General features: G+C 41.2%; 1 protein-coding gene across 4 annotated transcripts in view; it reads left to right on the top strand.

The window, feature by feature from the left end:
• The window catches only part of LOC124147743 (protein UBASH3A homolog), a 32,273-nt gene that overhangs the window by 11,190 nt on the left and 7,076 nt on the right, over positions 1-14,007 (top strand). For all 4 annotated transcript variants that reach the window (XM_048381174.1, XM_048381176.1, XM_048381178.1 and 1 more), the window contains 6 exons: positions 999-1,207; positions 2,537-2,666; positions 4,149-4,284; positions 6,222-6,341; positions 6,454-6,546; positions 11,793-12,035. In XM_048381174.1, coding sequence (XP_048237131.1) covers positions 999-1,207; positions 2,537-2,666; positions 4,149-4,284; positions 6,222-6,341; positions 6,454-6,546; positions 11,793-12,035 — 931 coding nt within the window. The remainder of the gene's footprint in view (positions 1-998; positions 1,208-2,536; positions 2,667-4,148; positions 4,285-6,221; positions 6,342-6,453; positions 6,547-11,792; positions 12,036-14,007) is intronic.

Raw genomic sequence — 14,007 nt, 5'->3', positions numbered from 1 at the left:
AACTGGGAGTGTAATCAGTTTCTATACCTGTGTAAGTGCAACCAGTTTCTATACCTGTGTGAGTGCAATCAGTTTCTATACCTGTGTGAGTGCAATCAGTTTCTATACCTGTGTAAGTGCAATCAGTTTCTATACCTTTGTGAGTGCAATCAGTTTCTATACCTGTGTGAGTGCAATCAGTTTCTATACCTGTGTAAGTGCAATCAGTTTCTATACCTTTGTGAGTGCAATCAGTTTCTATACCTGTGTGAGTGCAATCAGTTTCTATACCTGTGTAAGTGCAATCAGTTTCTATACCTGTGTGAGTGCAATCAGTTTCTATACCTGTGTAAGTGCAATCAGTTTCTGTACCTGTGTGAGTGCAATCAGTTTCTATACCTGTGTGAGTGCAATCAGTTTCTATACCTGTGTAAGTGCAATCAGTTTCTATACCTGTGTGAGTGCAATCAGTTTCTATACATGTGTAAGTGCAATCAGTTTCTATACCTGTGTGAGTGCAATCAGTTTCTGTACCTGTGTAAGTGCAATCAGTTTCTATACCTGTGTGAGTGCAATCAGTTTCTATACCTGTGTAAGTGCAATCAGTTTCTATACCTGTGTGAGTGCAATCAGTTTCTATACCTGTGTAAGTGCAATCAGTTTCTATACCTGTGTGAGTGCAATCAGTTTCTATACCTGTGTGAGTGCAATCAGTTTCTATACCTGTGTAAGTGCAATCAGTTTCTATACCTGTGTGAGTGCAATCAGTTTCTATACATGTGTAAGTGCAATCAGTTTCTATACCTGTGTGAGTGCAATCAGTTTCTGTACCTGTGTAAGTGCAATCAGTTTCTATACCTGTGTGAGTGCAATCAGTTTCTATACCTGTGTAAGTGCAATCAGTTTCTATACCTGTGTAAGTGCAATCAGTTTGTGCCATTGTGTGAGTGCAATCAGACTATATACAGTTGTGTGTGCAACTAGCTTCAGTACCTGATTGTAGTTTCTGTGTTGTGCAGGTACGCAAGGTGTTGAAGGCATATGCCCCTCTGTTAACTGATGAGCTGGAACTCATCGATCAGGACTTTGTGTTCATGGACCCTGAGGAAGTAAGTCGCAGTAAGGATGGATGGTTCAAAGGCACTTCCTGGCTGACCGGGAACACTGGAATGTTCCCGGGGGTGTTCACGACACGCACAGCCGAAACATGGACGTGGACACTGCATCGGTTAGACATTTACATCTCTCCTGTTTGGTATACTGGTTGAAGTTCAGTTAAAGTAATCTCCTCTGAAAACCTCAACTCCTGTGTAGCTGAAACTTTGCACAGAAGAACCCAGCTATGGTGTCCTGACAGTCATATTAGTACGATTTAGTTTTTGATTGAGCATAATACTAAAAGAAATGTTAATGGTTAGGCTGTTGTGAATGTTCAAAGTCGTAAACAAGTCAGCTTTTAGTTTCATGGGCGATGAATTGATCATGACAAAGACTCAGAATATAATGTTCTGAGGCGGAAGGTTTTGAGAAAGTCGGACGGGGAGGAGAAGCTGGTAACTATTTTATTATGGCCTTTAAAAGTTCCCAGAGAAATCTAGGGGTGTTGGGGTGTGCAGAATCTTGGAACTGTTTTCTCTCTGTTGGAAAACATTAGGATTATAGGCAGGGGTCCGGAAAATTTAAAATCCCAATCGGACATTTGAATTTAGGCCACGCCCCCTTCAAATAGCGTATTGTAAGATGACTTTTCACACACACATTACAAGTTGTTACGTATTCATAATATGATGAATTATGAATTGTTTCAATTTAAATTGTTTAATTCACCGGACAATTAATAACAAATAATATTATTTTAGATATACTTCGAAAACATACGTTTGTTTCTGTTATAATAACGATCTGTTAACGTAGTGAATGGTCTAATTAATATTCATGAGTTATATTCATGAGTCTGCTCAAGTGTACACGTTGTAACATTTGGATCGAGACTATTATCCCATATTTGGTTATCATGTGACCTCACGGGAAATTTTTTTTTTAAACTAAAGATTATTTAAAAACAAGATGATGCAATGATCAATGATGCAAGGTATTTATGTACAGTTGTAAACACCTTTCACTCAAATTAACAAGATGTTCTCAGTAATTAATCCTCGATTAATCAGTGTCAACTCAGTTTATTGCCTATTACAGTAATTGACTGGTTGGACTATCATGTAGGTACGATGTATTTACAGCAATCAAAACAAACAAAGCTTGTCAGTGTAGATAATCTTCATTGTGTTACAACTGCAGACAGACACTGCTCAGTCTTAACTGTTGATCATGTCCGGTCAAAATTTAAGAATGTCCGGACAATACTTTTGAAAATGTCCGGACAGAAAAATTTAAATGTCCGGTAAGCAATATTTTAAACCGGACATTTGAGATTCCCAATCAGACATGTCCGGCGCATATGACGGTTTCCGGACCCCTGATTATAGGTATTCAGGTATGAATATTTTCTTCATGTCTAAACTTTGTAGAAAAAACATTTCATGATGATTGTTTCAAGGTCATTGCCTTTGCATGAATATCATCCAAAGAGTGGTCAGACAGCATCGGGAGTGACAACAAACGGTTCAGTCGAGGGGGACTATGACAATCTCTGGCAAGAAGAAAAGAATGAAGACATGTACGCCAAGGTGGGTGATGCTTATTTACATACATCTATGTGGCTTTTCTATTTCTTTGATAAAAGTGGGACAACCTAATTCTGATATCAGGCTCTGTGAATAATTTTACTGTCTCTGGGTTCAGTTTCCCACATGAATACAATGTGTGAAGGCTGACGCCCATTTTATATATCCCCTTGCCGCTATGTAGCTGGAATATTGCTGAGGGTGTCAGAGAACCCTTGCTCGCTCGCTCACTCACTCACTCACTCACTCACTCACTCACTCACTCACTCACTCACTCACTCACTCACTCACTCACTCACTCCAGCAACATTGGGGTGGGTGGGTGGGTTGCTCACTGGTCCTTATACATGAATCTAAATAGTTTTTGTCAGGGCTCCAGTAAAACAATTCCCAATCAGACATTTTGTACCCAACTCCTGAGACTTACTGTGGATACCTGTTTAGGGGTAATGAGGGTTTGGATACCTTGGTCCTCATTGAGTTCCCCCCCTTAGTTATGGTACTTGTAGCTGCAAGATTCGCTCTGTTTTTGATCCATCTCCTGGGTTTCACGGAAGTGGAAAACGTATCTGACTTGTGTCACTTTGCATTTAGTCCCACATTAGCTGCCAGACAGTGACAAGGGAGTGAGCAATTCATAAAAAATTGGACACTAATTTGATGTCTATAATTTGAAAGGTTTGTCCATCTGTTGTCATAAATAATGTTTATGCTTCACTAAATTTGATCTGTTTCCTCATGTCAGCCTTAATAACATGACATGTCAAACCTCACTTTGGCTAACAGAAAATAGTCTTGGTTCTCAGGCACCCCTGTATTGCCTTCACGTTGTGAAACAAAATCATAGCTCATTGTGTACATGTATTTTGCACACACCAGACGTCAAATGGTTGTCAAATATTGTGAGATTGTAAAATTGTATCAAGAAATTTATTTCTCTTGATATTTAAAAAGCTGGCAAAGGTGACCATGAAAACATGTATGCATTGTCTATGAAAACACACAAAGCTGGTTGACTGGTTTGTAAACATGGTGTGTGCTCTTGATGGTGTACATTGGATAACATGAAGATGCAAACAAGTTGAGTTCTGTGATTGACAAAAGAACAAAAGTTGGGCCTTCCTGTCTGAAGAGTTAGCATGGTGACCACTTCAAGCTGCTTCACATTGTACAAATTTGTCAGTATTTTACTTATCAAGGAATACATTTATGTAGGGAAGCCCTTTCTCAGGTTGTTTGGTTTAGGACATCCCCAAAAAATAAAACAGTGAGCCTGCCTGCACTATTTTTCAAAAGCCATTGCCTGAGAACCACTTTTTTTTATTTTCTTAAACATTATCTTGTAGTGTTTTGTAGGGTAATTTTTAACAAAGGGTATTGAATGAATGTATGAATATTCTGAGCAATGCCCAGATCTAACCATGATATGACTGAGTGATACAGTGTGTTTAAAGCAGCATTAGTGGACTCACTCCTTGTGTGCAGGTGATCAAGAACAAGAAGCAGAAGGATGCTGCAGCCCAGAACAAGAGTCCCAGGAAGCTTTTCATCATGCGGCATGGGGAAAGATGTGACTTTGTTTTCGGCCGTGACTGGTGTGACAAGTGCTATGACGAAGTGGGTAAGGACGTTGCTGTAAAATCTTGGCATTGTATCTTCACAAGGGATTACTGATTAGTTCTTTGCAAAAATGGGTTGTAAAAGTGAGGTGACAAAGAGCAGAATTGTTAGGATTCTTTGTCATGGTTATAGGGTCCAGATCAGATATGCAGGGATATGAAATCTCTGCAGAAACATGGAAAATTGCGTTTATTAAGACAGTAGTCCTCGGAAAACATCATCTGCGTAAAAATATAATCAAAGATTTTTACAAAAACCTGTAGGTCTGAACACTGTTCATCAGGACCTCACCTTCAAGATAATGACTGTAGGTCTGAACACTGTTCATCTGGACCTCACCTTCAAGATGATGACTGTAGGCCTGGACCTCACCTTCAAGATGATGACTGTAGGCCTGAACAGTGTTCATCTGGACCTCACCTTCAAGATGATGACTGTAGGTCTGAACAGTGTTCATCTGGACCTCACCTTCAAGATGATGACTGTAGGTCTGAACAGTGTTCATCTGGACCTCACCTTCAAGATGATGACTGTAGGTCTGAACACTGTTCATCGGGACCTTGCCTTCAAGTTGATGACTGTAAGTCTGAACACTGTTCATCTGGACCTCACCTTCAAGATGATGACTGTAAGTCTGAACACTGTTCATCTGGACCTCACCTTCAAGATGATGACTGTAGGTCTGAACACTGTTCATCTGGACCTCACCTTCAAGATGATGACTGTAGGTCTGAACACAGTTCATCTGGACCTCACCTTCAAAATGGTGACTGTAAGTCTGAACACTGTTCATCTGGACCTCACCTTCAAGATGATGACTGTAGGTCTGAACACTGTTCATCGGGACCTTGCCTTCAAGTTGATGACTGTAACAGCGGTAGAAACTAACAGTTTTTCATCCACTAGTTCTTATAATGATAACATATGGCAAAACCCTTAAAAAGGGCAAATTTTTACTAGTCCTTATGATACCTTAACCATTGGGCAGTTTGGCAAGGACTATAGGACTAGTGACAATTTCTAACGCTGCTGTAAGTCTGAACAGTGTTCATCTGGACCTCACATTCAAGATGATGACTGTAGGTCTGAACACTGTTCATCTGGACCTCGCCTTCAAGATGATGACTGTAGGTCTGAACAGTGTTCATCTGGACCTCACCTTCAAGATGATGACTGTAGGTCTGAACACTGTTCATCTGGACCTCACCTTCAAGATGATGACTGTAGGTCTGAACAGTGTTCATCTGGACCTCACCTTCAAGATGATGACTGTAGGTCTGAACACTGTTCATCTGGACCTCACCTTCAAGATGATGACTGTAAGTCTGAACAGTGTTCATCTGGACCTCACCTTCAAGATGATGACTGTAGGTCTGAACACTGTTCATCTGGACCTCACCTTCAAGATGATGACTGTAAGTCTGAACAGTGTTCATCTGGACCTCACCTTCAAGATGATGACTGTAGGTCTGGGTACTGTTCATCTGGACCTCACCTTCAAGATGATGACTGTAGGCCTGAACACTGTTCATCTGGACCTCACCTTCAAGATGATGACTGTAGGTCTGAACAGTGTTCATCTGGACCTCACCTTCAAGATGATGACTAGGTCTGGGTACTGTTCAGCTTGACCTCATCCCCTGGGAACATCTTCATATACAGAAAGACAATACTCATGATACACCATATTCAGGATTTTTGTACTGAAAGTATGTTTGTCTGGTCCACTACGTGGTCCTTTCTGGACAGAAAGATTCACTGCTATTGTATATGAGTTCAATTTTATGTGTTAACAGAAATTAGATAATAAAAGTCATTTTGTACCCTTAGCTGTGTTAATGGTGAACTGGTCATTGGCAAGAACTTGATTCAGCAGGATAATACTTGTTGTCTGCCTTTCGGAAGATCTATGAACCGGTTATATGTTTGAATCTGCAGGTAACTACAAACGAGTTAACCTCAACCTCCCTAAGAAAATGATGACCCGAAACACCTACCTGGAGTACATAAAAGACTGCCCATTGACTGAGATGGGTAAGGTACAAGCACATCTTACAGGTGAGTCTTCACTGTGGAACAATACATGCAAGATACATTTGTATGTGTAATCCAGTACAGTACATTTTAGATGTATGAAATCCAATCACACACCTTGTATTTCCTTGCCCAGGGGATGCTCTGAAGACAGCTTCTGTACCCATCTCCTTTGTGTACTGCTCCCCAGCGCTAAGGTGTGTACAGACAGCCTCAGAAGTCGTGAAAGGTTAGTAGATATAATAGGAGTATGTCATATTTCAGATTGTACTTACCTGGTATTCTGTTGTATCTGTGTATTGTAATGTTATAATATTTTGAATGTTTATTATGCCCCGCCACGAAGTAGAAGGGGGATATAGGAATGGGTGCTGTCCGTCCCTCCGGCCGTCCTTCCGTCACATTTCGTTTCCAGAGCAGATCTTGAAAACCGTACCATTATTCTTCACCAAACTTGGCACATAGATTGATCTAGTGGTGAACTGGTGCCTTTTGGTAGTTTGGGATTTTTAAAAAAGTTATTTTTCGAGTTTCCATGGCAACGACTTTGATTTAGACTGAAAATGGCGGTAGTCCTCATTTCCGGAGCAGATCTTGAAAACCGTACCATATTTCTTCGTCATACTTGGCACATAGATAGATCTAGTGGTGAACTGGTGCCTTTTGATAGTGAGGGATTTTTAAAATAAATTATTTTTGGAGTTTCCTTTGCAACGACTTTGATTTAGACTGAAAATGGCGGTAGTCCTCGTTTCCGGAGCAGATCTTGAACCCTAGGAACCGATGGAGCAGGCTGAATTACAGTTTGTAACTCAAAAGATTTTCTCATGGCATTGGCTGTGGCAACAGGTATTGGTAAAATACATGCTTTGGACATGTCTAATATTAAGTTTGACAGGGGTCCAGATGATAAGATTCACTTGTGCCTTATGTAGGATTTTGTGGCTAAAAAACAGTGGATAATCGGTGGTTCACCACATTGTCCTTATCGTCCGTCCTGGGGACTGAGGACACCAAAGATCTCTTATTGTGTCTTGTTCGAGCGCTTAAGCATTACTTGGAACTATATTGTTCCTACCTCTGTTGACCAGAAGTAGAGCGGAGGTGACGAAGAATACCATGGCGTTTTGGCTTCGTGCTACAATTCTGAAGGCGTATCAACATGCAGGATTGGACCCACCTTGGGCGCACAATCCCCAGGAAATACAAGCCCTGGCTTTCCACAATACGCTGCATACCAACTGGAAGGTGACGGATGTTATCAAAGGATGTTTTTGGTGCACTGACACAACATTGGTCAACTACTATCTGAGGAACCTCTCTGTTGAAGACATAGAGGGTGTTCATCAGTTCAGGCCACTTGTCCTGGCGCAGCTGTTAGCTGTCCCATGTTGGTGTCATTGATTTTGACACTCTATATATCCAGACTACCATTCATGAATGAATATTGTTTGACAATATCTTATGTCGTTCCTCCGTTCTGTTCACCTTACGAACGATGTTGGATCCTGCTGTGTTTTCATAGACCCATCATCACTGTACTCATTACATTGCCAGATATTTCCCTTGTATCACACATGGCTCAAGAAATAGTCTGAGGAATTGTTGGGCTTGGGTTGTTATACACTACATCCTTCGTTCTGATGCTCCAGGCAACACATATCAGAGACCACACAGGTACTCAGACATGGAGCGTAGTCTTACATGTTAGAGTAAGGATGTGACAGGTGCTACGGGATTAGGGTCGTGAGCGCATCTGTTGCGCTTCGCCTGTTCCAGATGTAACCCGGGGGACCCTCATACCACTAGCTCCAGCACCTTTTCAGGGCGTTGCCAGATATTTTCCTTGTGTCACATTTGGCTCAATAAATATTCTGAGGGATTGATGGGCTAGGATTGTCACGTGCTACATCCTATGGTTCCTATCCTCCGGGCGTCAAGTATTGGATGTCACAAGTGATACGGGATGAGTGTCAAGAGGGTGCCCCACTGTGCATAGCCTAATCCAGACATGATCAAGGTTGTTACCAGGGGTCCGGAAAATTTAAAATCCCAATCGGACATTTGCATTTAAGCCACGCCCCCTTCAAATAGCGTATTTTAGTACGACTTTTCACACACATTACAAGTTTACGTATTCATAATATAATGAATTATGAATTGTTTCAATTTAAATTGTTTAATTCACCGGACAATTAATAACAAATAATATCATTTTAGATTTACATGGAAAACATACGTTTGTTTCTGTTATAATAACGATCTGTTAACGTAGTTAACGGTCTAATTAATATTCATGAGTCTGCTCAAGTGTACGCGTTGTAACATTTGGATCGAGACTATCATCCCATATTTGGTTATCACGTGACCTCACGGGAAAAGGTTTTTTTTAAACTAAAGATTTTTTTAAAAACAAGACAGATAATTTTATCACAAATACTAAAATATCGTTGATAGCAATACTTATTTGAATACTTTTTTCATCTGTACTTAATTATTGACCATAAAAAAATTGGATATCGATCGTCCGAGAAAGCAAAATGGCGGTCAATCAAGATTCAATATACGACTAGCTACTGAAAACAATAAAATCTGCAAATCCTCATTGTATGTCAACCAAGTGAAAGTCGTTAGCCACGACTTACAAAATGATCGTCCAGACTTTGAGGGTTTGGCAGATCCGCTCGACTGATCTGCATCGGTCGACTGGCTGTCGTCACGCTTTCGCTTCTTGTCTGAGGTTACGTATCGTAGCATTGTGAGGATAATGAGGTACATCGATGATGCAAGGTATTAATGTACAGTTGTAAACACCTTTCACTCAAATTAACAAGATGTTCTCAGTAATTAATCCTCGATTAATCAGTGTCAACTCAGTTTATTGCCTATTACAGTGATTGACCGATTGGACTATCATGTAGGTACGATGTATTTACAGCAATCAAAACAAACAAAGCTTGTCAGTGTAGTTAATCTTCATTGTGTTGCAACTGCAGACAGAAACTGCTCAGTCCTAAATGTTGATCATGTCCGGTCAAAATTTAAGAATGTCCGGACAATACTTTTTAAAATGTCCGGTAAGCAATATTTTAAAACGGACATTTGAGATTCCCAATCGGACATGTCCGGCGCATATGACGGTTTCCGGACCCCTGGTTGTTACAAATACCACAAGTTGCAGACCCTGCTGCCATCTCTGAGATAAGCATTGTAATGTGCTGTGTCAGGATAAGAAATAATCTACAGTCCGTTTGACTCCAAATGAGAACGATGAATTGCAAAATAACTCGAAATCCAGAAAAGTGTATGAAACATCAATACGGAACTTGACCATGAATACCCTGTACCCAACAAAATCTGAATTTTGTTTATTTTAAGACCCATGATGGATGAAGTTCTTTAAGAAACTATCTTGTAATTTTGTATAGAAATGTGTACATGACACGTAGGGGGGACAAACTGTGGAAGGCACAGCGCAAGCACGCATGCACTGCACGGTCTGTGGTAGGGGAAATGACAGAGCGTTAGAGGGGCCATCTCATGATAATTTCAGTCGCAATCTGACTCGCTCATGCCATAGATCTCGTCGTATGAACTGCTGGTGCCTGAACCGACTGCCACTATTATAGGTTGGACTGTTGCTGGCCATTTTCCATCTCGTGACCAATAACGTGGCTCTATCTCGTCAATGACTGTGGCCACACAACGCCTCCATGTTTCTACTGTTACCCGACCAAGGGATTGTTCAACGTCTCGTAATTTGAACGTTGTGTTCGATCGTCCAACGTCACCCTTGACGATGCCCCATACCAACTCGATTGGATTCAGGTCGCAGTAATCAGGTGGCAGTCGTAAGACAGCGTGACCCTGACCCTTGATGTAACTGTCAACTTTATACACGGGGTCAGGTTTCATAGTTATGATGATTTCATAGAGATGTGGTTTCGTCGCTCGAGAAGGAAAGGTAATGTTCCTCCGTTGCAGCCAAGTAACCATGTCTCCTTTACGGTTATTAGAGGTTGGAGTCTTGCTTTCTGGATCCTGCACACTATGATAGGGTGCATTGTCCATGACAATGAGAGACTTGGTAGGCAAAGCAGGGACTAATTTATCTTTCACCCACTCCAGAAATACATTGCCGTTCATTTCTGTGTGGTAGTCCCTGTTGTCTTTGGCCTTGCCTCTAAAGACGAGGTCACAGTCTGGGAGAAAACCCTGACTATCAGAACCAGCATGGAGAATTATGAGTCTTTCACCCTTTCCCATTGGTAACTTTCTACCAGACTCCTTACAGTCACCACTGGGTACCCACTGACTGCTGGCTGTGTGTGACGCATTTACCCATGTCTCATCTAAGAAGACGGGCTCATATCCTTCTTCACGTTTCTGCTTGATGGTACGAAGGTAATGATTTCGGAGACGAACAATGTCAGACCGTTCACACAACACAGTCCTATTTTCTCCAGTTATCTTTTTGTATTTGTAACCAAATGTATGCAACAGCTGCCATAGTTTGTACTTTGTAACACGTAAATCATGGTCAGTTTCAAGGTGTTTCTACAAAATTCTTAGGGACAGGTACTTATTTTCTGAGTGCAGTTTAACAATTGCACGTCTGACTCGATCCCTCTGAAAACTGTCTAATTTAACAACCTTGCGTGGTTTTGACATGTTCCCTACCTCCTTGGCCTGACTATTTGTATCTCGTCGACTAACAACATTTTTAAGTTTCTGAGGGGACATACCAAGAGCTTTTGAAGCTCGTTTCAAGAATTTATTAATTGCATAAAAAGGCTTTGATCTTTCTGCTTCACTTCTAAAGAAATCATACGCATTCAACATCAACTGTTTAACATCTGCTGAGTAGCGCATCTTGTCATTGAATAAACACGGTCACTGTGTAGCACGTGCAGACCGTGCTTGCGCTGTTCCTTCCACAGTTTGTCCCCCTACATGTCATGTACACATTTCTATACAAAATTACATGATAGTTTCTTAAAGAACTTCATCAGTCATGGGTCTTAAATTAAACAAAATTTAGATTTTGTTGGGTACAGGGTATTCATGGTCAAGTACCGTATTGATGTTTCATACACTTTTCTGGATTTTGAGTTATTTTGCAATTCATCGTTCTCATTTGGAGTCAAATGGACTATACATGAATTTGATTTTACATAATTATTATACATCCGTCTGATGTTCACACAAAGCGCTGATGAGAAGACAGTGAAGGGATCAGGGACAGATAACTCCTGTTCGTAACCAAGGGCTGGGGGCGCCCTATTGGAGGAAAAGGCACGTTTTGGGTTCTGTGTTATTGGATCGAAGTCCAGAAGGAAATTGCAATATGTTGTGTCAGAATAAGTATACTAATATCCTGAATAATCAATTTTATGTAGTTGTGCAAACAGCACAAACAGTTTATTTGTGATACAGTACTACCTAGTGATGTTGTCACCTTGCATGTGCTTCCAGCTTTGGGCCTGTCCTGTAAGATCTGTATTGAGCCAGTGTTGTTTGAGTGGCTGGGATGGTACAACCCTGTCATACCCAAGTGGATGAGCCCAGCGGACCTGGCTAGGAACAGCTTCAACATCGACACTTCACACGTACCGTTCATGGACGTCAAGAAGCTGAATGTCGAGGAGAGTGTTGATGAGTTCTACACAAGAAATGCAAACTTCGTCAAGTATGCTCTCCGCAAACATGAACCAGAAGGTAAGGAAAATAAATTCTGGACTGACTCTATTTGGGGACTTGAGTTTCAGGATCAAGTCCCACATTTGCATTGACTATGGTCCCTGCATGGTTTGTCAGCAGCTGACCCATCCTCAGATATTCAGGGTATGATATCTCCATTTTGATTTGATAACACCCTGGACTCTTTGGCTACCAGAGTTTTTATTTTCAGTCTCATTCGTTTGACCTGTCACTAAAATTATTAACCTACTGCCACTTGTGCCTATTGCATTGTAGGTATCTTCCTATCTTGTAGTAACCTCTCGGGAGGCTTTGCTTGTTCCTAGTAAGACCTGGTATGAGGTTTTGCTTGTTCCTAATAAGACCTGGTATGAGGTTTTGCTTGTTCCTAGTGATCCATGGTATGAGGTTTTGCTTGTTCCTAGTGATACATGGTGTGAGGTTTTGCTTGTTCCTTATAAGACCTGGAATTAGGTTTTGCTTGTTCCTTATAAGACCTGGTGTGAGGTTTTGCTTGTTCCTAGTGATCCATGGTATAAGGTTTTGCTTGTTCCTAGTAAGACCTGGTGTGAGGTTTTGCTTGTTCCTTATAAGACCTGGTATGAGGTTTTGCTTGTTCCTAGTGACACATGGTATGAGGTTTTGCTTGTTCCTTATAAGACCTGGTGTGAGGTTTTGCTTGTTCCTTGTAAGACCTGGTATGAGGTTTTGCTTGTTCCTAGTGATCCATGGTATGAGGTTTTGCTTGTTCCTAGTAAGACCTTGTGTGAGGCTTTGCTTGTTCCTAGTAAGACCTGGTGTGAGGTTTTGCTTGTTCCTAGTGATCCATGGTATAAGGTTTTGCTTGTTCCTTATAAGACCTGGTGTGAGGTTTTGCTTGTTCCTAGTAAGACCTGGTGTGAGGTTTTGCTTGTTCCTAGTGATCCATGGTATAAGGTTTTGCTTGTTCCTAGTAAGACCTGGTGTGAGGTTTTGCTTGTTCCTTATAAGACCTGGTATGAGGTTTTGCTTGTTCCTAGTGACACATGGTATGAGGTTTTGCTTGTTCCTTATAAGACCTGGTGTGAGGTTTTGCTTGTTCCTTGTAAGACCTGGTATGAGGTTTTGCTTGTTCCTAGTGATCCATGGTATGAGGTTTTGCTTGTTCCTAGTAAGACCTTGTGTGAGGCTTTGCTTGTTCCTAGTAAGACCTGGTGTGAGGTTTTGCTTGTTCCTAGTGATCCATGGTATAAGGTTTTGCTTGTTCCTAGTGATCCATGGTATAAGGTTTTGCTTGTTCCTAGTAAGACCTGGTGTGAGGTTTTGCTTGTTCCTAGTGATCCATGGTATGAGGTTTTGCTTGTTCCTAGTAAGACCTTGTGTTAGGTTTTGCTTGTTCCTTATAAGACCTGGTGTGAGGTTTTGCTTGTTCCTAGTGATCCATGGTATGAGGCTTTGCTTGTTCCTAGTAAGACCTGGTGTGAGGCTTTGCTTGTTCCTAGTAAGACCTGGTGTGAGGTTTTGCTTGTTCCTAGTGATCCATGGTATGAGGCTTTGCTTGTTCCTAGTAAGACCTTGTGTGAGGCTTTGCTTGTTCCTAGTAAGACCTGGTGTGAGGTTTTGCTTGTTCCTAGTGATCCATGGTATAAGGCTTTGCTTGTTCCTAGTAAGACCTGGTGTGAGGCTTTGCTTGTTCCTAGTAAGACCTGGTGTGAGGTTTTGCTTGTTCCTAGTGATCCATGGTATAAGGTTTTGCTTGTTCCTAGTAAGACCTGGTGTGAGGTTTTGCTTGTTCCTAGTGATCCATGGTATGAGGTTTTGCTTGTTCCTAGTGATCCATGGTATAAGGTTTTGCTTGTTCCTAGTAAGACCTGGTGTGAGGTTTTGCTTGTTCCTTATAAGACTTGGTGTGAGATTTTGCTTGTTCCTAGTAAGACCTGGTATGAGGTTTTGCTTGTTCCTAGTGATCCATGGTATAAGGTTTTGCTTGTTCCTAGTAAGACCTGGTGTG

The sequence above is a fragment of the Haliotis rufescens genome, unplaced genomic scaffold (genome assembly GCF_023055435.1).
Source record: "Haliotis rufescens isolate VD_foot unplaced genomic scaffold, xgHalRufe1.0.p SCAF_36, whole genome shotgun sequence".
In the NCBI taxonomy this organism is placed as follows: domain Eukaryota; kingdom Metazoa; phylum Mollusca; class Gastropoda; order Lepetellida; family Haliotidae; genus Haliotis; species Haliotis rufescens.
This window is presented reverse-complemented; position numbering and strand designations above follow the sequence as displayed.